This window comes from Phascolarctos cinereus, unplaced genomic scaffold (genome assembly GCF_003287225.1).
Source record: "Phascolarctos cinereus isolate Bilbo 61053 unplaced genomic scaffold, phaCin_HiC Scaffold_1;HRSCAF=81, whole genome shotgun sequence".
NCBI lineage: Eukaryota > Metazoa > Chordata > Mammalia > Diprotodontia > Phascolarctidae > Phascolarctos > Phascolarctos cinereus.
This window is the reverse complement of record NW_027555514.1, coordinates 42,856,504-42,883,354: the sequence shown is the minus strand read 5'-3', so window position 1 is coordinate 42,883,354 and position 26,851 is coordinate 42,856,504. Positions and strand designations below refer to the sequence as shown.

General features: G+C 43.5%; 1 protein-coding gene across 3 annotated transcripts; it reads left to right on the top strand.

Moving 5' to 3' along the window:
* The first annotated feature begins 875 nt into the window (after positions 1 to 875).
* CLEC3B (C-type lectin domain family 3 member B) lies at positions 876 to 24,764 on the top strand. Of its 3 annotated transcripts, XM_020987344.2 has the most exons (4): positions 876 to 1,195; positions 14,763 to 14,898; positions 21,660 to 21,758; positions 24,215 to 24,764. In XM_020987344.2, the coding sequence occupies exons 3-4, from the start codon at positions 21,677 to 21,679 to the stop codon at positions 24,613 to 24,615; spliced, it is 483 nt and encodes a 160-aa protein (XP_020843003.1). In that variant the 5' UTR covers positions 876 to 1,195; positions 14,763 to 14,898; positions 21,660 to 21,676; the 3' UTR covers positions 24,616 to 24,764. The 3 variants fall into 3 exon arrangements, with proteins under 3 accessions (XP_020843003.1, XP_020843002.1, XP_078007783.1); XM_020987343.2 differs by lacking the exon at positions 14,763 to 14,898; XM_078151657.1 differs by lacking the exons at positions 876 to 1,195; positions 14,763 to 14,898 and adding an exon at positions 16,699 to 16,930.
* The last annotated feature ends 2,087 nt before the right edge of the window (positions 24,765 to 26,851 follow it).

Below are 26,851 nucleotides of genomic sequence, written 5' to 3'. Positions count from 1 at the left end.
TTCTGGTCCAAGCCTTCCTTGTAAGAGGCAGGGACTTATGGGAAGCCTTTATTGTTAAGCAGTCATTCCAGCACAGCTTCATTTTACTGTGCTAGGCCTAAGCAAATGAGTGTTCATGCATTTAAATGAGGGTGTTTATGGCTTTCTTCATTTCACAATGTACTCTGAAAACCCCAGCTGGCCAGTAAGATTCGTCGTTTTGTAAATCCAGACACCAGAAAGTCATGTGACTCCTGGTTTTTGAGATGAATAAAAAACCCGATTTGCATGCATGGCTAAGGTTCTATAGGAAATGTGTCTTAAACCTTACAGTTGTGTTGCATCTTATTTTATCATAGAGAGTCAGCACAGCATAAAGGTTAGAGGGTCTGGGTCCAAGTCTGTTAGAAAAATCAAACAAAAATCTACCACAGGAGTGAATGAAGGAAAGCCTTTATTACCCTTCTCATGAGAAAAGCAGGCACACAGCACTCCAGTGGCACGTGGGCACTGGTTCAGTGGTAGAATCAACTTTTAAATAGTAAGATCCATATTCCACCCACCAGGGCTAGGATGGTGTAGTTCATCTGAGTTACACTCTTCCTGAACTGCCCATCCCATGTTCCTCTATGTTCTGTTAACTCCTCCTACTTCGTGCATCCCATGTTCAAAAATGGGGTGTGTCAATTAATATTTAATAACCTTATTAAGCAAGCTCAGTGAAGAAAGGCCTTTGCCCTGTGGAGGCGCCGTCCTTGAACCTCAGGGTTACAACCTGTTTAGCCTCCAGGGCTCTTTCTTAATTACCTAGTTGTTTGTGGAATGTATGGGGCACTTTCTGATTGGTTGAGGAACTATGCACGAGATCTTGGAAGTCCTCAGAATCCCCTTGTTCTGTTGTGGAAGCCTAACTCCTAATCCTTTCTCACAAAGTCCACACATGCTATCTGTGTGACCATCCTGTGCCCCAACCAATTTGGTAAGACTCCATGTTTCAGAGTAGCTGGCTTGCCTCATCAGTGGATTTACACCAGAAGTACCCTACTAAGATGAAATCAGAGCCTGGACTCCCTAAGCCATCCCCAAAATGGTATCCTAATTTCCTGAGATCCCAGTATTAGCCATCTGCAGCCTTCCTGTTTCTGTTCCCATTTTGGAGTTCCTTTTGCAAAACATCTCTGTGGCTCCAGGTCCTGAACTCTTTCACACGTGTGAGGTAAGTGGGTCATAATTTGTATTAACTTTCATTTCAGAGATGAAATACAGTTCTTCCAAGTTGGTGGTTCTAGAGCTGGAAGGGACCTCAGACTGCCATCTTGTCCACTCCTCATTTTACAAATTAGGAAACTGAGGTCCAGAGAAATTAAAGTGAGTGACTTGGCCAGCATTTCAGGTGGGATATGAATCCAGGCAGGGCCTCTTGACTCTGAGGGTTCAGTAACTAGCTCTGCCTGCATTTAAACTTAGGTCCTGACCTCTAGTATGTGCACTTGGAGTATCTAGCCACACTGCTCCACCACGATGGATTACAGCAAAGGGATTGATGCCCTACTATTACCACCTCTTTCAGTGGGTTGTGTACAATCAACACAACCTACAACAAACTGTGGGACATAGGGGCAGGGTGAAGGGGAGGAAGGGGTACAAGAACCTCAAGTCAACAGTGTGCCATAGCCAAAAAGGTTAGTGCAATCTTAGGTTACATTAAATAAAGACGTTGTATCCAGAATATGGATAGTAGGCCCACTGTCTTGGCCTTCTGGAGTTTTGCGTTTCCTTTGGTGTGCTGTGAGACAGCTAACAGCTAGCATTTATCTGCGCTTGAGGGTTTACAGTGGGATTGACATGCTATCTCATTTGGTCCTCAGTTTTGTAGAGGTGGAAACGAAGGCAGACAGGTTCAGTGACACAGCTAGTGAGTGTCTGAGGCTGCGTTCAAACTTCATTCTACCTGACCCTGTGCCACCTGATGAACTGGATACCAGCCAGAGGAGGGATAAAGGATAAGGGTTGGCTTTAAAGGGCCTTGAAATCATGTCACTGAAGAAACTGGTGCTATTACAGAATAGGAAAAGAAAAAGCGGGGTAGGAGGAGCATAATGGCTCTCTTCAAGTATCAGTGGAACTCTCATAGAAGAAGGATCTGACTTATTCTGTTTGGTCCCAGAGGGCAGGGACAACTGTGAGCTGTAGAGATGCAGGCACAGGCTTGGTGTAAGGAAAAGCTTCCTAATGATTAGAGCTGCTTCAGGGAGCAGGGGTTTTCCCACACTGGAGGGCTTTGAGTGGCAGCTGGGCTACAGCTTGCTGGGTACATCGTAGAGAAGATTATTGGTCACATACAGTTGGACAAGCCCCTGAGGTTCCAACAATGAGAGACTGAACATATGAATGCACCTACTAGGTCAGGCCTCCAGTGATGCTGGTTTATGCATGCATGCGTAGTTTGTGACTTTGCCTGCTTCTAGCCAGTGTTTGGTCCTATTTTTATTATCTGTTTATCTGTTGTAGCCCACAAGGTAATATCACATGAGCTAATAAATAAAGCACTGTGCAAACATTTAAAGCACTAGATGGATGTTAGCTATCATTATTATCATATAAGCTCATTGAGGGCAGGGAGGAGCTTCATTTTTCCCTTTGTTTTATCCCCAGTGTTGCCAAGTGATGCCATGCATACAGAGGTGCCTAGTAAATGTTCATTAAGTTGCACTGAATACTTCCATTGGGTTATGTGTAATTCTAAAGCGTGGACAGTATATATACCATATGGATGATGTTAGATTAAGGTTAATTAGTGAGATTTATTTTCTTATGCACACCTTCAAGTTTCCTTTATTTCCCCTATGATCTGAAGCTCCAGTGCAGACTCTTTTTTCAGAAAGTTAACAAAAGACCAACCTTAAAATATGTCTTTGCCTACAAGGTAGAAAAATGAAAGAACTCTTTAACAGGTAGTGTATGTGTGCCTGTGCATGTGCGTGCGTGTGTGTGTGTGTGTGTGTGTGTGTGGTGTGTGTGTGTGTGTGAGGTGGTGGTGGTGGTTGTGGGGCTAGAGTATTTTAATTGAGTTCTTGACAGCCTCATCTTTACCAAACCATCTTTAGCTACCTCATCCATGGCAGCCAAAGCAAACCAAAAGCTTCTAAGTCTGGTACTCAGCTATCCTCTTGTGCAGATGTTTCCTCTCCATTCTCTTGGCCTTGTGACAACAAAGACGTGGCAGTGCCTGTGGAGGAAGAGAACTTTCCATATGCCCTAAAGGTGCCAAGACCTGCCAGGATAAAGGCTTCTAAGAGAATCCAGAGGGATACACATAGAATTTCTGTCTCAAGGGGAACAAAAGCCAAGAGCCTGGCCCTCCATTGATAAAGTCATATACCCTCTCTCAAACTCTGCCTATTAGTTTAAGGCTCTTTTTCTGGACGGCTATGTATGTGTGGAGAGGCCCATATTTATAGAGGCACCACGACTCACAGCCGAAGGGAGGCTACCCAGTCCAAGAATCCCCTCTACCGCATCCCCAAGTGGTCATCCAGCTGTCACTTGAGACCCTCCACTGAGAGGAAATTCATTACTTCCTAAAGCATCCCATTTGATTTGGAAGATCTCTAAGTATTAGGGATTTTTTCATCATGTTGAACTTTAAAAGGCCATATGGCCTCAGAGCCAGAAAGAGCTGGGGTCAAGTTCTGCCTCTGACACACAGTGGCTGTGTGACCCTGGACAAGTCCCCTAACCCCAATGTACTCTAGCAGCTTTCTAAGATTGTCTGTTGCTGAGAAAGTTCCAACCTGCATTGGTAGAGGGAGACCCCCTCACGGAGGAGTTCTCTTCTATCCCAGTGAAATGACAGGTCCAGTCCCTGTCCCTATTCCTATCAAGCCCAAATCTGTCCCTCTACAACTTCCATACATTGTGCATTGGGACCATGTAGAATAAGTCCAGTCCTGATACATTATAGCCCTTGTGATACTTGAAGGCAGCTGTCATGCTTCATCCTGCCAAGTCTTCTCTCTTCTGGGCTAAACATTCCCAGTTCCTGAAAGAGAATCTCATGTCTCAAGCCCTTTCACCATCTTACTTGGCCTCTTCCTAAGTACTTTCCCAGCTGATTCATATCCTTCCTAAAATTATGGTACCCAGAATTGAACAGATGTTGTCTGACCAGGACAAGGTACATTCAACTCCAGAGATAAACCAGCAAAACTCACAACTGAAACATTTATACATTCTTTCAATAAACATGAAGCACCTAATGTATGCAGAGTATTTTCCTAGGAATTGGGAGACATAGTTTAAACATGGTCTTGCCCTCATGGAACTTACAGTCTAGACTAGGGACGTATGGGCCATTGTTTGCAGACTCCTATTCTAATAGATATAAATACTAATTATAGTTCACAATATTATGTGGTAAGTGCATTAATTAAGGTGCAAAACAAAGTAAGAGGAAACAAGAGGAATTGGTCATTCCTGATAGGGAGGACCACTGAAGAAGTCTGTAGCTGAGTTGGGTTTCGAACTGTAGATGAGACTTACCAGCTATATGGCCTAGGTGACTTATTTGATTTCTCAGAGCCCCAGCAGCAATTTTCTAAGGCTATAAGTTGCTGAGCTAATGTTGATCTGCATTGGTAGAGAGAATTTTCTCATCAAGAGTTCCCCATACCAGTAAAATCACAGGTCAAGTCCAAAATGAAGTACGGTCAGGAATTCAACATACAAAGAAGGGGAGGAAGGAGAATGAGTATTTGCTGCAGAGAGAAAATTCTGAGCCACTGTAATGAGGCAGAAAAATGAATAACTCATTTGAGGGCAAAGTGTAATTCAATTTAGCTGGAATGTGAAGGAGAATAAAAGCTGGAAAAGTCGGAAGAAACCAGATTATGGAGGACCTTGAATGACAAAATGTTTCTTAATGCCCTCTACAACATATTCCATGGTTAAGGTGACCAGGAGCAAGAAATGGAGATTAAGTCTATCCAAAATAGCAGATGAGTGATTGGTGGCACAACCAAAATACAGTTAGCAGCCTCTTTGCTTCTCCTTCCTCCCTGGAGTACTACTGCCCAGTGAACTTGCCAAACCCTCCTATCTCTCTGACCATATGTCTTCTCATTTCCCTCTTTGACCAAGGGAGAAGAAGGGTAAGAAGTTGGGAGGAAAGGGAGAACTCAACCCCCAGCTTCAAGTCATATTGCAGCCAGATGTTTAGTTTGAAATCTACCTGTGTTCCTAAGTTATTGATACTGCTATCAAAGGACATGGCCATCAACAGGTCTATAAATGTGTGGTCTGACATTGAAAGCGGAAGTTAGCCCAAAGGAGAAGAGACCTTTCCCAGTTCAGACTGGGGTGGAATTGGGCCAATTATAGAGAGACTGTTTGCATTTTTGGTAATTTCTGAGTATAAACATACTCACTAGACCACTTCTGAACCTGGAAAGAAACTTAACAAGAAAACAAGTCTCTAAGCATAGGTGCAGCAGTTAAATCCAAGTGTCCCTTTTGGCATTGCTACTGTTACCTAGCCTTAGCGGGCATTTGATGACCCTTGTAGTCATTTGGTCCCTGCTCTACATGGGAACACCCCCCCCAACATTATAGTACAATAATATCCCATTATGTTGACGTACCTTAATTTATTTAACCACTCCACAGGTGTTGGAACATCCTGATTGTTTCAAATTGTTTGCTATTACAAATTAAGTTGCTCTGAATACTTTTGTAGGGAAAGATCCTTTTTTGCTATTAATAACATCCTGTAATATATGATCTTAGGAATGAGATGACTGGGTCACAAATCTATAGAGAACTCTGTCAAATTTATAAAAATATGAGTTTTTGGAGGAAGAAATCAAAGCAAATGCAGACATATGAAAAAATGCTCTAAATTATTATTGATTAGAGAAATGCAAATTAAAACAACTTTGAGATATCATCTTATACCTATCACAGTGGCTAAAATGATAGGAGAAAATGACAAATGTTGGAAGGGATGTAGGAAAATTGAGACACTGATACACTGTTGGTGGAACTGTGAACTGATCCAGCCATTTTGGAGAACAATCTGGAATTATGCCCAAGAAGTTATAAAACTGTGTATAATGCCCTTTGACCCAGCAATACCACCATTGTGTCTATTTCTCAAGGTGATAAGGGAAAAAGGAAAAGAACCTATATGTTCTAAAATATTTATAGCTGCTCTCTTTGTGGTGGCAAGGAACTGGAAATTGGGGGAATGCCCATCAATTGGGGAATGATTAAACAAGCTGTGGTTTATGATTGTGATGGAATACCATTGTGCTGTAAGAAATGATGAGCAGGAAAACATGGAAAGACTTGCATGAAATAATGAAGACTGAAATGAGCAGAACCAAAAGAACGTTGCATACAGTAACAGCAATATTGTTCAAAGAACAACTGTGAACACTCAATTATTTTTAGTATAATAAATACTCAAATGAACTACAAAGGACCTATGAAGGAAGATGCTATCCACCTCCAGAGAAAGAACTGATAAACAAAAGTATGTATAGTATAGCTTCACATACATGATACATACATACATATGCATGTGTGTATCTATCTATCTATCTATCTATCTATCTATCTATCTATCTATCATGTCAAATGTTGGCCTTCTTTTAGTGTGGGGTTGGGATGGAGAGAGGGAAGCAACTTGGAACTCAAATGCAATAAAAACATTTTAAATTTTTAAAAAAGGGGAAAAAATGCTTGTTGACTATTCTGGCAGACAAGGAAGGTGAGACCCTACAGAGTAAAGGCAACTTGACAAAAACATGCAGTTAATAAGTAGCAAAGGCAGAATTTGAGCCAAGGCCCTCCAATGCCAGCCTGGTCTTGGCACTACACCACACCATGAGGTTTTTCCCCCATCCCTCCTTCCTCCTGATCTCTGGATGAGTCTCAAATGGAATGAAATGGGATAGGAATGGGAATATGGAAATTCCTCAGGGGGAATAGATCATCAGCATGTCTCCTTTTTCCAGGAATGCTTCCCTGGTCCTCAAAAATCAGGGCTGTCTCTGCAGCAAAAACCAGAAATGCAAACCATCCTTTCTGCAGTATGTATTCAACCTACCCATAACATAAGTGGAGCTCTCAGTTTGAGTACTATCTAACCACCTTAGAATTTGTCTAGGAGTGAAGGAAAAGGTGGAAGATGGGAGGAAACATCTCCTGCCATGTGTGTGTCCAGAATTCCGAGAAATAAGACACATGGACCGTGTTGTGCAATCTCCAGGCCTGACCCAGGCAGTCAGGGCCAAACGATGAACTCAGACCTCCATCTGGAGGCCAAGCCATGAATTTAATAGTCATAGGAGCTTAGTCCTAGAGCTAGAAGGGACCCCAGAGGCCCTCTAGTCTACCCCTCTTTTTACAAATGAGGAAACTGAAACCAAAGGAAAGGAAGTGACTTTTGAATCCATATCTTCCTGATTCTGTCCAACACTTTGGCCACCATTCCTGGATATGTGTCCAGACTTCCTATGCAAGACCAAATAGAAGAATCAAGTGTTAGAGACAGGGACTTGACTAGGAAGTTTTCAGAAAGGGCCTGGGGCTGTGGGAGGTTTGCAGATGGATGGGCTGTTTCACTTATGGCTTCAGGGAGCAGAGGGATCAGTGGAGAGGTAAAGTAAAGGAGCTAAAATGCGAAACCCCTGTGAGTACTAAGACCATATTTGCTTCAGGTATACTCACTCTTTCCTTCAAGAGCTCCTTGCCTCTGGGAGAGTGCAGAAGGGCAAATGTGGGCTGGGGAAGGACAACAGCTCAGAGAGAAACAATTCCTGAGCATCATTTAGAGTCTTTAGTCCAAGCACAGAAGTGCTATGCAACCAAGACACAAAATCCCAGAATGCCAGATTCTGACACCCAACCAACCATGTTTTTGCGCTCGCTCTCTCTCTCTCTCTCTCACTCTTCTCACACCCTCCCTCCCACTTCCTGACTCTCTGGACTTGGCCACTGTGTCTCAGCTGCTTTTTCATCCTGGACGTTCCCTCAGTGCCTGTGGCCTTATCACATCCCTCTGCCTCTGTGGCTCCTTCTTTATTGATGAGTTCCTCTAGGACTCTCCAAAGGAATTTTGAGGAAGCCATCTTTCATTCCACTCCCAGCTCTGGTTCTGATTCTCTGGACTTCTGTCACTAAGACTGCACAAGAACTTGTCTCTTCCCCTGCCTACCCACCCCACCCCCAGCCCAGCTTTTCAGGTTCCCTTTATGTGTTGTCTTCCTCCATTAGAATGTATGCTACTTGAGGGCAGGGGCTGTCTTTCTTTCTGCTTGTATTTGTACCCCTGATGTGGTTGGGATCTGGACCCAAAAAAGGAAAAACCCTGGACTTTCCCACCTGGCCAAATCTCTGGAGTTTGCCTGAGTCTATAATCCTATCAACTGGCCCAATCTCCCAATTCTGTTACCCCTAATCTAGCCTAGACCTTCATTTTCTTACCTCCCAATGGTCCCCAGACATTTCCCACCCTTAATCCTAGCTAGGCTCCCTTCTCCCTTGGCCACGTGGTCCAGGCCCAGGCGTTCTGTTCACCCCAGCTTGCTGGCCACTCCCACCCAGATCCTACTTAGACCCCTCCTCCAGTCACCCCAAACTACTTGGCCACTCCTAGATCCCTCCCACAGTCCTTCTGTATATAAGGTCCATCTTGTCTCCATTAAGGTGCTCAGATTGTTATAATCTAGCCAATAGCTCAGTGATGTTCAGATTCCTTAAGAGTCTGGCCAATATGGCAGGCTTTCTAATAAACCAAATTCTTTCAGGCAGGACCCATGTATTGTGATTTTGGGGTCCCAGCACCCCTGAATTCCCAAACCTCAAAATCCCCAGTGCTCATAACAGTGCTTCACACATAGCAAATGGCTATTGATTTGTTGACATCTGTAGTCCATGGATTTGGAGTTAAGAGGCCCTGGGTCCAAATTCCAGCTTTGCTATTTACTATCTGTGTGACCTTTGGGTCTTCACTGTCCTCATCTGTAAAATGGGCACTCGAGGTAAAATGGAGTAAATGAGCTCTGCTGTTCTTCCCAGTTCTATACGCAATGATCCTAGTTACGCGTTTCGCCTTTCTTTGTGTGCCTGGTGCTTTGCTCAGTTCCTGGCACATAGGAAACACTTAATAAATGCTTGTTCACTGAAATAATTTTATTTTCCATTTTCTGACACTGTTCTCAGGCATAGGAAAGAAGAAAGCCATAGAAAAACTACTAGGGGAAAAAAGAGAAAAATTCTAATTTTACCCTAGTGCCTAGAAGACCTAGAGTGAGGAAAGTACTTAGACCCTTAGAAATTCAGAGCAACATTTGCCATTTACTGACAAAGGGCTCCTTGTCTTCTCAGCAGTATATTATATGTAATCATATGACATAGCACATATATAAACCCATAAATCCCCACAAAGAGATTTCTCCCTTTTCTGGCTCAGCGGCCTAGATCATCTGCGAGTTTCTGATTACTCTGCCTCACTCCCATCCCTCAGGGTTGTGTCTCCAGTTCTCTCTGCAAACATCCAGTTCTTAAGTCTCAGCAAATGAACAGATTTTTATTCGCAAGTCAGAGGAACAAATGAGGCTCTGGAAGAACTGATTGTACTCCATTAGTAACACCTGATTATACTCTTAGAGGCAACCCTCCCCAGAAGCTGGTATAATCCCAGGTACTTCAAGTCTCCCCCTAGGTAGGTTTTCAGCAGGTGCTCCCAGCCCCGCAGGTGTCCGGCTGCTGCTTTCATCATTGACTTGTTAGTTTCCTTTCCCTGCTTTCCTCCTTCAGCCTGTAATCCTCCATAGCTACCCGGTGTCATCACTCCCCTTTGCCGCATGCATCTTACTGCAGATCTTACTGCAGTTTCTCCGCTATTCTGTCCATCTGTTTTCTCCTAGCTGTTCTCCAGCGGACCGATGGTGCAAGCACTTTTCTGCAGCCCTTAGCAAATGCTTAATATAAATATATCAATTGATACAGATTTAGAGCTGCAAGGGACCTTAAAAGCCATCAAGGTCCAACCTCTTCATTTTACGGATGAGGAAATGAGGCCCAGAGAGGCTAAATAACTTACAGAGGGTCACACAGCTAATCACTGATTACCCAGGTCTTCCTAACTCCAAGTCTGGAGCCCTGCCCATTTTACTGAGTTGCTCAGAGCTTCCCTCTTTTAGCCAGGTATCCGTAAACTTATTGGGTCCAGCTCTTGCAGTAGCAAATTAGGGACCATGTTCTGGAATGTACTATAATTCCACTGACCTCTGACCTCATGGAAGCACACACTCTCTCTCCCTCATGTCCATGTGGGTCATAATCTCCATTGGTGAGGGTTATTTCATGGTCTGGTGTCTCTTCTCTCCCAGTATCCAAGTAATTTAATTTCCTGATCTCTTGAACACATCCCAAGGGTCTGGAGGCTTGTCAGAGATCTCAGCCCTCTGTCTCTTGCATTGTTTTTTTGAGGGCCCTGAAGGTCTTTCTAGGGCTAGCTGGGCTAAGGTATTCAAATCACCAGTGCCTGCTTCCCTTGACCTCCAGTGGAGGGGGATAGGACAGGGGTTGGCTGGGAGTCAAGGGATAAGATGGGGGGAAGAAAGTAAATACTTTCCAATACCCAACTTAGAAGAGAAAAAAATTCTCATTCTCTCCTAACTAGGTAGTCCAGTGGATAGCATGCTGGCTGAAATTGGAGTCAGGAAGAGCTAAATTCAAATCTGGCCTCAGAAATTTACTAGCTATGTGACCCTGGACAGGTCATTTAGCCTCTGTCTGCCTCGGTTTCCTTATCTGTAATAAGGGGTTAATAATAGCACCTACCTCCCAGGGTTGTTGTGAGAACAAAATGAGATAATATTTATAAAGTACTCTGCAAACCTTACTTAAAGGAGTATCTATATATCATCATTATTATTATTGTTATTGTTATTGTTGCTATACTACAGAGGCCTGCCCTCCATGGACTGAAGGTGGAAACCATCCCAATACTCAGGGGCAATAGGTTTCCTTGTATTGAAGAAACCTGGGTTCTGATGTAAACTTGGCCTAACTTCCTGAGACTGGGGCAAATAGTTGGAGGCTCTGTGTTGTTTTGTTTTGTTTTTTAGAAGTTTCATAGGAGATCAATCTTTTATTCTGATTGAATTTATATTAGGTTTAAAAAAACCCCACATCCTTAAACAATGCAAAATCATGAAAGTACTGCCTTTTTTTATATCCTCCCTCCTTTCCCTCCTCCAAAAAAACCCTTCAACAACCCTAAAAACATGCACTTCAAAACAAATGCAATTCCATACCCTTCCTTCTTTGGTAAAGACTGCTACTGGTATCACTCCTCATTCTAATGAATGTAGGGTCTTTTTCTTTTCTTTTTTTAAACTATTTATCTAGTATTTTATTTTTCCCCAATTACATGAAAAAATGGAGGCTTTGTATTGTAATGAGGTTAGTCAGTTGCCAAAGGCACCCTGGCTCATCTTACTTTACACCCTGCTAAAGATGGAAGATAAAGCTCTTCAGCATGTAAATGGTGATTCTCCTAGTTTCCTGAAGACTAAACAGTAAGTCTTAGAGATCTAAAATCCAGCTGTACAGATTGTCTTCCAACCTAAGATCTACTAGATGATGTCCACACTTAGCAATGTAGCAGCTTTAAGAGCATTCTCTTGACTCAAGAATTCATTAAGGGAAGGATTGATGGCCCTTCTAACTGAAAACATCCTGCAAATTTGGAGACTTGAAACTGGCAAGAGCAGGAAGGGGAAGGGAACAGAAATAGGCAATTATTAGGTACTTACTATATGCCAGGTACCATGCTAAGGCTTTTTAAATATTATCTCCTTTGATCCTCACAAGAACCCTGAGAGGTATGTGTGATTTACAGTTGAGGAAACTGAGACAGACAGAGGCAAAGTGACTTGCCCTAGGTCACACAGATAGTAAGTGTCTGGAAAAAAGAGGGACAAGGGGAAAAAATACTTTGTCCAGGTTTATAGTACTTTGGGAAAAGAAGTAAACTGAATAGTTAATGTAGAGGTGAAGTAAGTAATTTTAGTATACCATGTGAATTGAAGGGCCTGGAAAGACTCCATCTTATCCTAGAGTCATCCTCCCTTACCATCTGTCCTGAAATCTCTATCAATCAGTCAATCCACTAGCATTTATGATATAAGGACAAAAGTGAAACTAATCCCTGTCCTTGAGAAGTTTACAGTTTAGCTAGAGAGACCACACAGCCAGAAAGTTCTATGCTTTTGTATAGATACAAGATGGCTTTGGGAGGGAGAACGTAGCCACTGGTCATTAGGAGGAGCTTCATATAGATGCTTGAAATGAGTTTTGAAGCAAAGTGAGGATTCTAAGATGCAAAACTGAGAAAGGTGCACACTTCAGAAATGGGAGACAGCCAGCACTAAGGCACAGGAGATGGAGTGCCCTGAATGAGAAATAGGTAGTAGTAGTAAGGCTAATTTGGATGGACTATAGTGCATTCAGAGGCTGGAAAGCCAGATTGGGAATGCCTTTAAATGACAGAGAAGTTTGTATTTGATCCTAGAAGTAATAAGGAGCCACTGAAGTTTATTAAGTAGTGGAGTGACATGGTCAGATCTGTGCTTTAGGAAGATCACTTTGGTAGCTGTAAGGAGGATTGATTGGAAAAAGAAGAGACTTGAGGCCATTGCAGTGGTTCCAAAAGAAGGATGATAAGGGCCTGAACTACAATAGGGTGGAGGCTTATGTATGACTAACCTAGGTGAATCAACCAAGGTGGTAGCACTGTCTCTAGAAGGTAATTGCTAAAGTGCATGTGATTCCTTTACATGCTTTTAAACTTTAATAACACGTTGTAGGTACAGTGGGAACAATCTGTGAATTATATCTAATAGCAAATTTCCTGAAGTTAAGACATCCACAGCACACTGTGTGATTATTTCAGATAGTTATACTTCAATAGAGTTTTGTGATATTATCAGTCTTCCTAATACTTCCTCCATAGATTAGTGATGAATGTATTGAATTACATTTAGGCATTTATCTACTGCTCTAAACTGCATATCACTTTTTAAATGTAGATTAGATAGGAACAAATGCTATGTTTTGCTGTTTTGGTGAAAGTTCTAGTTTTATTTTTAAAAAAAATACTTCAACGGAGCTAGGATATAGATATTCCTCCCAGTGGTACTGATTGACAAGCATCCATCTTTTCTTTTGTGCAATGATGGATCATATCCTTCAGTCAGTCTTTGATAAAGGATCTACTCAAGGGACTAGAGACCTTCCTCTGGGCTCTTTGATACTCATAGGTTTCAATAAACACTCAGGCTCTCCATTTCATCCTTTGTTCACGCAACATGACTTATCCACTAGTCTTTTCTAATCATTCATGTCCTTGATAATATCTTTTGCACCACTCTTTGCAAGTCAATTTTGGCAATATACTGCAACATACTTGTACCTACCATTGCCACCTAATTGCATGTAATTGAGGGCCATAGAGCACAGGGCTTGGAGAGGGAAAGACTAGACCCTCAGATACTTATTGGCTGTGTGGCACTGGGCAAGACATGTTACCATTTTCAGCCTCAGTTTCTTCCTCTATGAAAAAGGCCCTTAGCTCACACGGTTGTTGTGAGATCAAATGAGATAACATTTAAAGGACTGCATAAACTCCAGCAGTTATGATTCTGAGATTGTGTCATTCTACAATTGGCGGGTATAAAGGATAACTGAGAAACCTGTGGTGTTGCTATGGTGGCAGGGAGAATGACTGACCAAAGATGGTTATTCATGAAGAAAGGGCAAACTGTGCTCTATGGGTTATGACTGGTGGAAGTGAAGTCCTTCTTGGCTTGGGGAATATTTGCCCTTTCTTATCACAGAATTTAGAGTGGTAAGGGACCTCTCAGACATCATTTAGTTCAACTTTCTCATTTTACAGAGCAGAAAAGAGAGGCCAAGAGAAAGGCAATGATTAGTTCAGGGTCATGCAGCCCATCAGCAGCAGAAAGAAGATTCAACAGGTCCTCCACTTCCTGAGTCAGGATTCTTCCACTGCACCACACTGACATAACAAACTAAGCAGTGAAGGCTCGAGAGTTCAGAGTTATGAAAGCCAATGACTCTACGAGGAGTTTATGAAGCCATTGCCCATAACCTCAGAGCGGAGGGAGAGCCCTCTGGCCTTGCTCCCTCGGGATCTTAGCTGGGCAAATTTATCAGATTTGCTAAGTGTCCCTTGGGAAGGCACTGTCTTCCTGACCCAAGCAGATGAGACGAAGTGACTTTCCTCAGGGGAGGCCTTAGCAGGCAGGAGGGTTGAACACCAAGGACAGCAGCGAGGCAACACAGGCTTCTCCATCACCACAGTTTTCTCTGGTTCTTCCTTTTCTTTATGCTCTAAAGCTTGGAGAGCTCTAGACCAGGAAGGCTCTTCTGGAGCCACTGGAATTGATTTATTAGTTGTCATTTTTTTTTCTCCTTCTGTCATGGAAATGCACAGGAACCAAAGGGTAGAGTATCTGATCAATGGTGAATTTTCTTCTTCAGCCTGAAGAACATATCTAAGGAATCCCATGCATCATCCCCTGCAACTAAGCAAAACCTTGATCTCCAATTTTTAACTTGGCAGGCCTTACTCAGGCCTCTCTTGGGAAGGTTTCTATCACAGAGGATGCGTGGCTGGACTTTGGGATCATTCCCCTTAATGACATTATAATTTGCTTCCATTAAATTTTGAATGTTCTCATCCATAGAGGCAATTTAGGCTCAATGTCAGGAACAACTTCTTGAAATCAGAGCTGCCCAAAAGTGAAATGGACTGCCTCAAGAAGTAAGGGGCTCCTCCCTCACTGGAGGTCTTTAAGAAGAGGCTGGTTGATCAATTGTCAGGTATGTCAGGGATAGTATTCCTTTTGTGTATGGACTGGACTGTTTGGCTGTTGAGGTCCCATCTAACCCTGAAATTCTGTGGCAATTTTGCAGAGCGAAAAAAGTGCCTTTGTAACTGGCCATTTTGATAAAGAACAATTAGTAAATTAATGAAATAGCTTCTGATTACACTGAAAACAAGTCACAGTATTTATTTAATGTTTTTATTATGATAAATTCAATACCTGTTGAGAAAAATAATCAAATAAACATATTCTATGGCCCAGCGCCTCTAGCTTTGCTGTTACATGGACCGTATTTGATCTTGGGGGACTTCTCACAAAATCAGATCTCTTTGGCTCATACCCCCACCCAAAGTTGCTCTCTTGGCAAACTCAGAAGCATTTGGATGATGCCAAGCCATCTAGAGATGTGGGCAAAAAGGGCCTCTGGCACCCAGTTAAGCAGAATTCAAGCTATTGGATGGTATTTAATCTCACTCCAGAAAAAGAGTACAAAAGAAAGCAAACAAACCCCACAAAATATTCACTATGGCCATAAATACTTATTACAGTTTCCCCTTCCTTCTATGTTATAGAATCTGTGTTAAGTTTCCCCTTCCATCCTCTACCCTCAATTGACCTATGTTCACAGATCCATAGCACTAGTCTGTGGTTTACAGTTTCGGGGGGAGGAATGAATTTGTGGTGAACTGGAAGTCAATCAATCAACATTTTTTAAAGTACCGACTATGTGCCAACCACTGGGGTAAGTGCTGGAGATACAAATAATAACCTCAAAAGACAGTCCCTGCCCTCAAGGAGCTCACAGTCTAATGGGGAAGCCAACAAGCAAACAAATATATACAAATAAGTCATATACAGAATAAATAGGAAATGATTAACAGAGGGAAGGCACTACAATTAAGAAGGTTTGGGAAAGACTTGTTGCAGAAGATGGGATTCTTATTGGGACTTAAAGGAAACCAGGAAAGGCAGGGGGCAGAGATGAGGAGGACAAACATTCCAGGTATGGGGAGACAGCGAGAGAAAATGCCTGGAGCCCTGAGATGGAGTGTCCTGTTCCAGGAGCAGCAAGGTCAGTGTCAGTGGATTGAAGAGTACAGGGAGTAAGACATAAGAAGACTGGAAAGGTAAGAGGAAGCTAGGTTTTGAAGGACTTTGAATGCCAAACAGAGCATTTTGTATTTGATCCTGGAGTTCACAGGGAGCCACTGGCATTAAAGATATCAGCATGACTTAGAAGAGAGACAACAATCAATCGAATGTCTATATAGCAATGGTTTTAAACAAATAAATGGAGGCATCCCCTGTTCAAGGACCCAGAGATGTTGCTCCTTGGAGGCTTCGTGAAACACTAAATGCTAGACGTGGATTTAGAGCTGGAAGGGACCTCAGAGGTCTTGGAAATAGAGACCTAAAGAGATTCAGTGACTTGTCCAAGGTCATATAGATAGTATGTAGTAGGACCAGAATTTAAATCCAGGTCTTCTGACTCCACTTCTGGTATTCTTTCTACTTGATCACATTGACACTAAGAAGCAGTGATCAGAATGGTAGCACTGGAAGGTTCCATCTTTTCCTCATTTTACTAATAAACACCTCATTGGGGCACTAAAAACCTTCTATTTCTTATTTATTTATGTTTTGTAGGCCCAGAAATAAGGAATTCTTGTTTTGCTAGAGAGAGGTTGCTGGTGCACAGTTTCTTTGGCCTGGCTGGGCTCTGTGAGTCCCAGACTTTAGTCTATTTTGCAGATTTTGCACTCCTCTTTTTTTCCCCTTCTAAATGGAATGCAAGCGGCCAGAGTCTGGAAGGGTTTCCTGGATGGAGAGGTTTTGATTACAGCTGCCTTAAGAAGTCGAGCTCTCTCCAGCTTGCTGCCATTCCATTCCATCACACACTAGGAGGAGGAACAGCAACATGGGGTTCCAAGGAATCTATCTACTCCTGTGCTTCTTCATCCTCTTCCCAGGGACAAGCACAGAGACACCAACCCCCAAAATAAAAAAGGCAGCCAATGCCAAGAAAGGTAAGGATGGGCCTTCCAGCCTGCCCCTCTCTTCCAGGAAGATGAGTTAGCAGTTGGGCATGAAGCCTCACCTTTTATCCTCTAGTGCTCATTTTATTTCCTTAGGTAATAGATGTTTTGTATATTTGACTTCTTAGCTGAGCTAAAAAGAAGGGGAGGACCAGGTTCCTGGGCAATGGAATAGGGAAATTCCTGGAAAAGTGGATTCCACTACGAGCCCTGGAGAAAGGCACAGTATTGAGCGTGGTTGAGAGGTAGCTCAGTATTGTTATGATAGATCCGGGTTTGAATCCCATCTTCTGCAGAAGACCTTCCCTGGTCCCTCCCATCTTCTCTCACCCCCAGGGTCTTCCTTCTGAGCTTACCTCCCATTTACACCATATATCTTGCCTGTACATAATTCTTTGGATGTTGTCTCCTCGGTTAGAATGTAAGCTCCTTGAGGGCAGAGACTGTATTTTTGCCTTCCTTTTTAGCCCTGGCGCTTAGCACACAGCAGGCATTTAAAAATGCTTGTTGACTGACCACTGACCCATACTGGCTGTGTAACCACGGTCATTTAACCTCTTAGCGCCCCAGACCACTGTCTAAGATTATGAGTTACTCCTCTAGGGCTGCCCTTAAAAAACAAAAACAAAAACACAACCCAAACCCATGGTAACCTACTACATGTTTAATATGACTAACATAGCTCAAGAAGGGCATAATTCTTGAAATTCAAAAAAGAAACTACTGGCTTTCTATTGCCTATTCTGTGGTTTGGGGAGGATGGTTGTTTTTTCCCTCCTGTTTTAAGCTTTGGTGAGGCTTATCTGATAACAGTGACAGTATTTGAAATTAGGGGGGAGTTTTCTTCTTGGGATGGCTAAGAGAGGCTTCACTTGGCTGGAGCTCTTCCCCTATTCCCTCGGCTGTCGTTGAGGATGCTTTGGCTAAGAATTAGGGCTCTCTTCCTCCAGCTCCACAGCCAGCGTCATCTGGCCGAGGGCCATCACAATCTTCTGTTTGTGGCAACAGAAGCTCAATGCCATGGAAATGAACTGATGTTACCAACTAGGGCAGGAGCCAAGGGAATCTGAGCAGGGGGAGGGTGGGGTCTCCGGCCGAGAAAAATGCCTGCCATGACAAGTAAACATGAGGGAGCAAGGAGAGCAGGCGGGGTGGGGAAGGTCACATGCAAAGAAAAGGGAAGGGGGTGTTTGTAAATGCTACTGCCTTTCTCTGCACTTCAGTTTCTCCATCGAGAAAATAAGGGGCTTGGCCTGGACGGGCACTTAGGTCCCCTCCAACTCTTAATATTGTCTGTTCTCTCTATAATATACAGATAACCTTTTATGGTTTACAAAGGTGACTTGTGCCTGCTTCGCTATCTTTTCTGTCTCTGAGGCAGGGGAGGTGGCTATCCACCATCCCCCCAAGTCTGTCTAACATAGAGTGACTAGCATTCATTGAGCACCTGCTATGTGCCAGGCACTGTGCTAAGTGCTGGGGATACAAAGAAAGGCATAAGATATTCCCTGTCCTCAGGGAGGTCACAGTCTAATGAGCAGCTTGTAAGGCAACAAAGGTGGTAAAAGATGGAATACCAATAACAGCCAGTACTTATATGGTGCTTTAAAGTTCACACATGCTGAGATGGAAGTATGGAAAATCTGGGTTCAGATCCACACTCAGACACTCACTAGCTGTGATCCTGGGCATATCACTAACCTCCATCTACCTCAGTTTCTTCATCTGTAAAATAGGGATAGTAATACTACTTTGCAGCCAGGGTTGTTCTCAGGATGAAACGAGATGACGTTTATAAAGCACTTCACAAATCTTAAAGCTTTATATAAATGCTAGCTATTATTATGATGATTATTACAGGTTAGAGACCACTTCTCACAAAAAGCCTTTCCTGATTTCCCTGATTACAGTGCTCTCCCTTCACCTAAATCACTCTGAATTTACTCTTAATATGTTTTTTCTGTGTTTAAGTTAGTCCCTCCCAAGAGAATGTAAACTACTTGAAGGCAGGAACTTTTTTTTTAATCTTTATAGCCCCAAGGCCTAAGAGAGGCACTCAGTAAGCACCTGCTAAATTGAATTCTTTTTATCTCCACTTTACAGATGAGAAAACTGAAGCTCAGAGAGGTTAAGTGAATGAATAAATGCATGAAAGAGCATTTATTAAGTGTTTACTATGTGCCAAGCACTGTGCTAAACTCTGGAGATAGAAATACCAAAGCAAAAACTGTTCCTGACTTCAACTGAGTTTCCACCTGTACATATCTTATATGTACCTTGTATTGACATATTGTATCCTCTTTTACAAGATATATTTCTTAATAGCAGGGACTGGGTTTTTTTTTGTTTGTTTGTTGGTTTGTTTTTTAATTTTGTCTCTCTCGTGCTTACACATTGCATTTCACAGTGCCTGGCACATAGTAAGCAGTTAATAAATGCTCATTGACTAACTGCCAAATGTTCTAATGGGGAGGCCACCCATGTAAGATGCCACACATGGTGGGCAGGGAGGGGTAATTTGGCTCAGAAAGTTACAGAGGTGGCGAGTGGGATCATTGACTAGATTGCCGTATCCCATTTAGGAGTGAAAGAGGAGGGAGCCTTGTCCACAATCACCCAGCTAGTAAGTGAGCCAGCTGGGATTCAAATCTAGGTCTCTCCTGATTCTCAGTATAGTACTCGGCTCACTACAGACTGCTATCTAGAAGGAACAGGGAGGGATCCCTGAGCACAAGAAAGAAGTGCCCCCACCTAACTGCTGAGAACTCCCTTGGGGCTCTTCCAAGCTGAGAAGGAAGTGGAGGCCAATATAAAGTTAGAGCTTTGGCAATGATACCTGGAAACTGAGTCTAGGGCAAGGGAACCTCATTCTCACTGCTGGGCATGGACTAGTAATAAAGAGCCTCTGGGAAGAATGAGGCGGGCTGTGAGAGCCACCTACTATCCTGTTGGAGAACCCTACACCTGTACCATGCATCACCCACAGCCTTTCATCTTCCCGGCTTAGCATCCACGTAGACATTCTGGACCCAAGCTGCCATCACATGATGACTTGCACAGAATGTCAGACTGAAGTGGAGAGAAGGGCACCAGCCCCAAGAGAGTGGAAGATCCAGTGAGTTGTTTACAGAGAGCACAGATATAATCAGTAATTTTTTACCTAGCAAAAGTTGAATGAAACACATCTTAATTTAATTTGGAGGAGTAGGTGGAGAAGTAGAGGCAGAGACCCCATATTATCTCATTTGATCCTCAAGACAATCCTATGAAGTAGGTGCTGTTATTATCCCCATTTTGCAGATGAAGAAATGGAGGCTGAATGTCCAGGGTCCCACAGTTAGTAAATGTCCGAGGCAAGATTTAAACTTAGGTCTTCTTGGCTCCAAATCCAACACTCTGTCTGCTTTACCATCTAGCTGTCATCGTACCTACCTATTCTCACGAGGCTGCTCCCTGTCCCTATCCCTGGCCTTGGTAACTCTGTGCCAAGTCAGATGCTTCTGAGAAGCTGAAAGACCCCAAGTCCACCCTCTACCATTGCGCACCCTGGGACAAAGCCCTTGTCACACCCCCTCTCCTTCCCACATCCCCAAGCTGCAGCTGTGCCAAATAGATGGTTGCCTGCAGAGGAGGCTCTCCAAATACATTCTGCTCTCCAGTCCAAGCCAAGGGAGAGGAGGAGAAGAAGCCTTTCAGAGGTGTTCTCAAGAACAGTCTAAAAAACTTAAGATTGTTACGTGCAGCAAAAAAAATGCATTGGGTTGGAAGGCAGAGATCCAGACGTAGATCTAAATTCCAGTTCTAGAATTGCTGCCTGTGTGGCTTTGATTAAGTCATTTCCCTTCTCTGAGGCTCATCTGTAAACTGAAAGGCAGGGCTGGATTTAACATTGCTAGGAAAGGCTTCTTAACAAGGAGAGCTATCTAAAAGCAGAATGTCTTCACTTGAGGTTTGCAACCAAAGGCTGGATGACCACCTGTGGGAGACGCTACAGATGGAATTTTCAGGTAGACACGGATTTGACCAGGTCTTTTTTCAGTGACATAATCTCTAAGGTCCCTCCCAGCTCCAAATTCTATTATCGTCTATAAAATGATTGGAGACCATAGGTCAGGAATACATGTTTGATGTGGGAGCCACTGTAATGGGAATGAATAAAACAGCTACAATATAATAAGCCAATAGCTAAGTTCCAAAATCTGTGTAAAGTATAGGTAAAACTGCCAATTCCTGGTTAGCCTGATTCGTCATTTACAAAGGCAATTAGATCACTGACAAACCTTGGTGAGAGATCCATCATCATTGTGGTTATTGTCCAACCCCAGTCCCCAAGGCCATTTGGGCACCACACTTCCCATGCCCTAGCTCTCAATCTGAGATGGTAGGGATAAGGAAGGTCCCTCTGCCCCTGCAACTCCCAACCCCAATTTGACACACAGAAACCAAATTTTCACAAATAGGTTATTTTGCTTTCCTGGAGCAGGTGAACAGTAAGGTCTCCTGCTAGGATGCCAAACGATTCACATTTACACTAACGTGTGAAGCCATAATAACCTCAAGTGGGAAGAGAAGGAGAAGAGAAAGCTGGAGGGAACATTGAGTGAGAAAGGAATTAGCAGGGTGGTGGTTGGGCAGGGCCCTCATTGCTGGAATGAGTGGAGAGAAGATTCTCCCATCCCTGTGAAGTTCTGCAATTATTATCTCTTGACTCGTTCCTCAGAGCCTGTAAATACCAAGATGATAGAAGAGATGAAGAGCCAGCTGGACAGCTTGGCCCAGGATGTAGCTTTATTAAAGGAGCAGCAGGCCCTCCAGACAGGTAAGAAAGTACTTCCGGGAGCTGGCAGGGACCACCTGGTCAGCACACACTCTATCCATGGAAACAGGATTGAACCTAACAAATAGATGGTTGACCAGGGAACTCCCCTCCAGCCAGCAACAGGATGAACCAATCAGAAAGAGTCATGCTACAGAAAGCAGATACAAGTGGCTACACTTGGCTGGCTCTGTAGCCAAATGAATTGGGCATAGGTGAAGTCATTCTTTCCAGGCCTGATTTTTTCCTCAGATATTTTATAGCCAAAGCAACTCTTCTGTATTTTTCCCTTACTAGTTAGGGCTGGGCAGAGGGTAGGGCTGCCAGATGGCTGGCAGGATTTTATCACAGGAGTTAGTTGCTTCTTACTGACGTGTCATACTATAGCTATATAAAAAAATGTTTTATTGTTGGCAAGCCTAGCATGGGTGGAGGTGGAAGAGGTGCATGGAGAAAGTCATGCCAACAACAGCTTTGTAGGAATAATGCTGAGGGGGGCCTCCAGAGCACACAGAGGTACAGGGTTTGTTCCTGTAACACCTCAGGAGACCTCCAAGCTAAGAGGGGAGACAAGTGCAAGGAACTTGACCAGCAGTGTTTTAGTAGGGAGAAGAGGAATGAGGTATGGTCTGGGTCAGAGAACCCGGGTTCCAGGCCTGACTCTATTACTAGCTTGCTGCGCTCATGTGGCCTTGTTCATTTTACATGAGCAGTTTAGAGTCTCAGAAGGGCTTCAGAAAAGATTCAGGAAGGCCATTAGGACACAAAGCACCTAAATTTGATCATCTGGTGGTGGGGGCAGGGCAGACAGGGTAGGGGAGGTCAGAGGCTAGAGCTTCGGGCCTTGGCAGGAGGAGGAAGTGGGGCATTTCTGGTCCTTAGGACCATGGGCTTCCTACACTTACCTTCCCTAAGTTTTCTGCCTCACTTTTATTTGCGAGCAGTGTACGGGAGTGGGGGGGATGTACCTGTCACCTCCACTACCCAGTGACCCAGGAAGACCCAGGAACAAGTAATATCATTTTACTGAGACGAGGAGGTTTTCTCTATCAGGTGCCTCCAGATGGTTCCCATTGCTTAAGTCATAAACAAAGACTCTCTAAAGAACAGCTGGGTAATCAGATGGGGAAAGCCAGGAAGAGGCCAGTATGCACAGAGCAGAGGCAGCCTGCTGCAAGGAAGTATTACAGGTCTCCAAGAGGCCCCCAAACCAGCAAGTTTTCTGGATTTTCACAGCTTCTCTTTCCTTATCTTTAAAAGGAAGGGGTTAGACTAGGAATAATTGTTGCCCAATTGCCAATCCATGGATGAATGGATGCATGGAGGAATTTTTTAAAAAAAAAATTATTAAGCTTTTTTTGTGTGCTGGGCACTGTGCTAAGCACTAGGGTACAAATATAAGGAAGCAAGACAGTCCTTGCCATCAAGGAGCTTACATTTTAATAGGGGAAGACAATACATACATATAGGGAAATGGTGGCCAGGAAGAAGAAATCACAGGACTGGTGCTTGGAATCACAGAGTAACTGATTAACAGGAAGGGTAATGTTGATTGTTCAATATTAATACCTATTGCTCTACAAAACTTTTAATGCCAAAAATTGTTACTTTGAAAAACTTATTAACTGAAAAAAAATTATTTCTTTTCCCCCCTTCTCCCTGTGTCTGAGTCCTTCCACTCCTGGTTCCCTCATCCCCCTTGGTAGGGGCTGTTCCCCTGACTCCCCTTTTCTCCCCCCCCCGCCTCCGCAACAGTTCTCCTACAAGTGCAGAGAGCAAAGAATTCTGTAACAAATTTAAATATCATAACCCATGGTATAGTTTGGGCTATACCTAGTTCAGGTGATGTCTAAGTGTATTGAGGGACAGTGTGATACAGGGGATGTGATACCATCTATCTTTCATCTATCTCCATCTGTCTGTCTGTCTGTCTGTCTGTCTATCTATCTATTCACCTACTACCTATGTACAGAACCCATTTTGGTCTTCAGGGATATCAGAAAATTAGAGAATCTCATATTTGAAGGGATCTCAGCGATGATCAAATCCAATCCATACTAGACCAAGAATCCCCACTAAACTACTCCCCAGCCAGTAGTGATCTAGCATTCTAGATCTAGTGAAGAGGAAACTGTCCCATTTTTTGACAGATCTCCTTGTCAGGAAATTTTGGCTTGATAACCATAGTAAATCTGCCCCCCTTGCAACTTCTGCTCATGGCACTGAGTTCAACCCTTTGGATGAAGCTGAATAAATCCAATCTCTCTCCCACATGACAAACGTTCAGTCTCCTAGTGGATGTTCTGGTATCTGAGTGACCCGAAGATGCCTTGCACATACATAGCAAGCACTAGACAAATAATTATTAAGTGAAGAAATTAAGACAGGCCTGCTTGCTGGGTGGGGTAGATCCTGTTGATTTCAGGTCCCTGAGAATCCTTTTTTTTTTTTTTCCCTAGTTTGCCTAAAGGGCACCAAGATCCACCTGAAGTGCTTTCTGGCCTTCCCTCAGGCCAAGACCTATCACGAGGCCAGTGAGGACTGCATCTCTCGTGGGGGCACCCTCAGTACTCCGCAGAATGTCGATGAGAATAACTCCCTCTACGAATACTTACACAAGGGCATAGGCACCGAGGCAGAGATCTGGCTTGGCCTCAATGACATGGCAACTGAAGGCAACTGGGTGGACATGACGGGCAGCAAGATCAGCTACAAGAACTGGGAGACAGAGATCACCACCCAGCCAGACGGTGGGAAGGTGGAGAACTGTGCTGTCATGTCCGGGGTGGCTATGGGCAAGTGGTTTGATAAGCGGTGCAAAGAGCGGCTGCCCTTCATTTGCCAGTTTATGATTGTGTAGCTTCCTGGTGCGGCAGGGAGGGCAGGGGAAGAAAGAAGTGTGAGACGAATGCTGCTCAAATAGGCCTTGGGTGGCATGCTCAGCCCCAAGGAGACTCTCTAGCCTCTGTAGATGACCTGTTTGCCAATAAAATCACTGCCGCTTGGTAAGCCCATGGTTTGGTCCATGACTGAGTCTGGTGAGTGGGGAGGTCAAATCATAAAGGACTGGAAAGGATACCTATTCCACCAAGTGACAGAAGTCTCTATGCAGACCAAGTAGGTGTGGCGGCCATATTCTCTGCACCCAAATCCGGGGTATCTGGTCAGACAAAACCTATTCCTTTTTCAAAGTAGGATTAAAAGTGTTCTCTAGACTTAAAATAAGTTTCTTGAGGGCAGGGGCTGTCTGCCTGTATCTGTACTCCCAGCTCAGTGCAGTGCCTGGCACATAATAAATGCTTGTTGATCTGACTTTCTTTTCTTGATGTGGGGAGTCAGTCCTAAGAAACCTGAGATGTACGGCTACTGTAACACAAAGCACATGCAGGACAGAGAGGACAGCGGAAGGGTGGGTATTAAAGGTACGCTAGGAATGAAACATTATTTATAAATGTTATGAAGAGCATTAGAGAGTATGGGGATTAAACTCTGTACTGGGGAACCACAAACACACCTGATATAAATGCCACATGGGGAAGGAGGAGAGAAGAGGGAAAGGGGGGAAGCGTGTGTGTGTGTGTGTGTGTGTGTGTGTGTGTGTGTGTGTTGGAATTTTTTATCTTAGAATCTTGTAAGGCTGCTTTCTTCTAGATCCCCCCCACCCCGACTCAAGATTCATGCACTAGGGTCAGAATCTAGTGTGGGAAGCCTTCTCTCTGTTCCTGAAAACTCTGGTCTAAGATCAGTCAAATCTGATCCTTTGACCAGCTGAAGGCAGATCTTCTCTACCTCCTGTTCATAGAATCAAGGCTGTCCTTAAAGGTCCAAATCCTGCAAGGTAGGATTTGGAAACTTGAATCCTGCTTCTTCTTCTTCCCTCCCTCTTGCTCCTCTCCTAAATTCTTCCCTGTGAAAAAGCCCAGTCTAGTTCTTCTTCCTTTGTGAAACTTTGATCATATCTCTCTCTTCCCCACCCTTTCCCTCTTCCTCCTTTCTCTCTCCCCCCTCTCACCTTTTTCTTTTTCCATCTCTGTCTCTCCCTCCCTCCCACCTGACAATTATCCTTTTGTATTTCTGACTCTTATGGAGTACTGGATGGACAGCCAGCCTCAGAGCTAGGAATGCCTGGGCTCAAGTCTTCCCTCTGACACATAATGGCTATGTGACCCTGGATAAGTCACTTAACATCTCCCTGCCCTGGCTAGTCTCTAAGTTGCAGTGAAGGTGCCAATCTGTTCTGGGAGTTCCCTATACCAATGATATCATAAGTCCAGTCTCCAGTCCTATCTCTATTATCCTAATTAAATTAAAGCCTTTCATAGACCCCAGTTAGGCTTAGCACAATGGGCTGCAGATAGTAAGTGCCCAATAACCATCTATCTATTTGCCAACTGATTTGAGGGTCACTGCGTAAATGTCAGCTCTGTTATTGGCAGGCTTTATGCACGGGTGATGAGGGAGGATGGCAGCTTTCAAATGATTAGGAGAGCAGGAAGACTGGAACTACAACCTCACTTGGTACGTCTTTCAGTGTATAAATCAGAAACTATTAAGAGGTAGCCAATGGTGTCTTAAACCTCATGACACATCTCCATTATGCCTCTGGATAATTTCATAAAAATTATAAAAATCTGCCCCATATCAACCAACCAAATGAAGTTGCTTGCATTAATGTCTTGTCAACAGAAGGTGGTGATGTTGACGTTCAAGTTCCCATTCCTCCCTCTACCTCCAGTTGTTCTTAAGCTTGGGAACCTTTAAGCTTTCTCTATCTTATAATGACTCTGATTTTTTTAAAAAACAAAAGTAAAAACAGCACCATGATCCCCATGCCCCCAGTCCCCTAAAACATATAACACACATAAATCCCCACACAACTTCTTTGCTTGCAAGAATTCCTGACTGGGCATAAGAATGCAGCTAATGTTTGTTTCCATTTCTCATGGCCAAAGTAGTAAAACCATTTAAAAAAAATATTTTTTCTCAATTACATGTAAAAACAATTTTTAACATTCGTTTTTAAAAATTTTGAGTTCCAAATTCTCTCCCTCCCTCTTTGCCTCCCTCCTCTGAGATGGCATGTAATTTGATACATT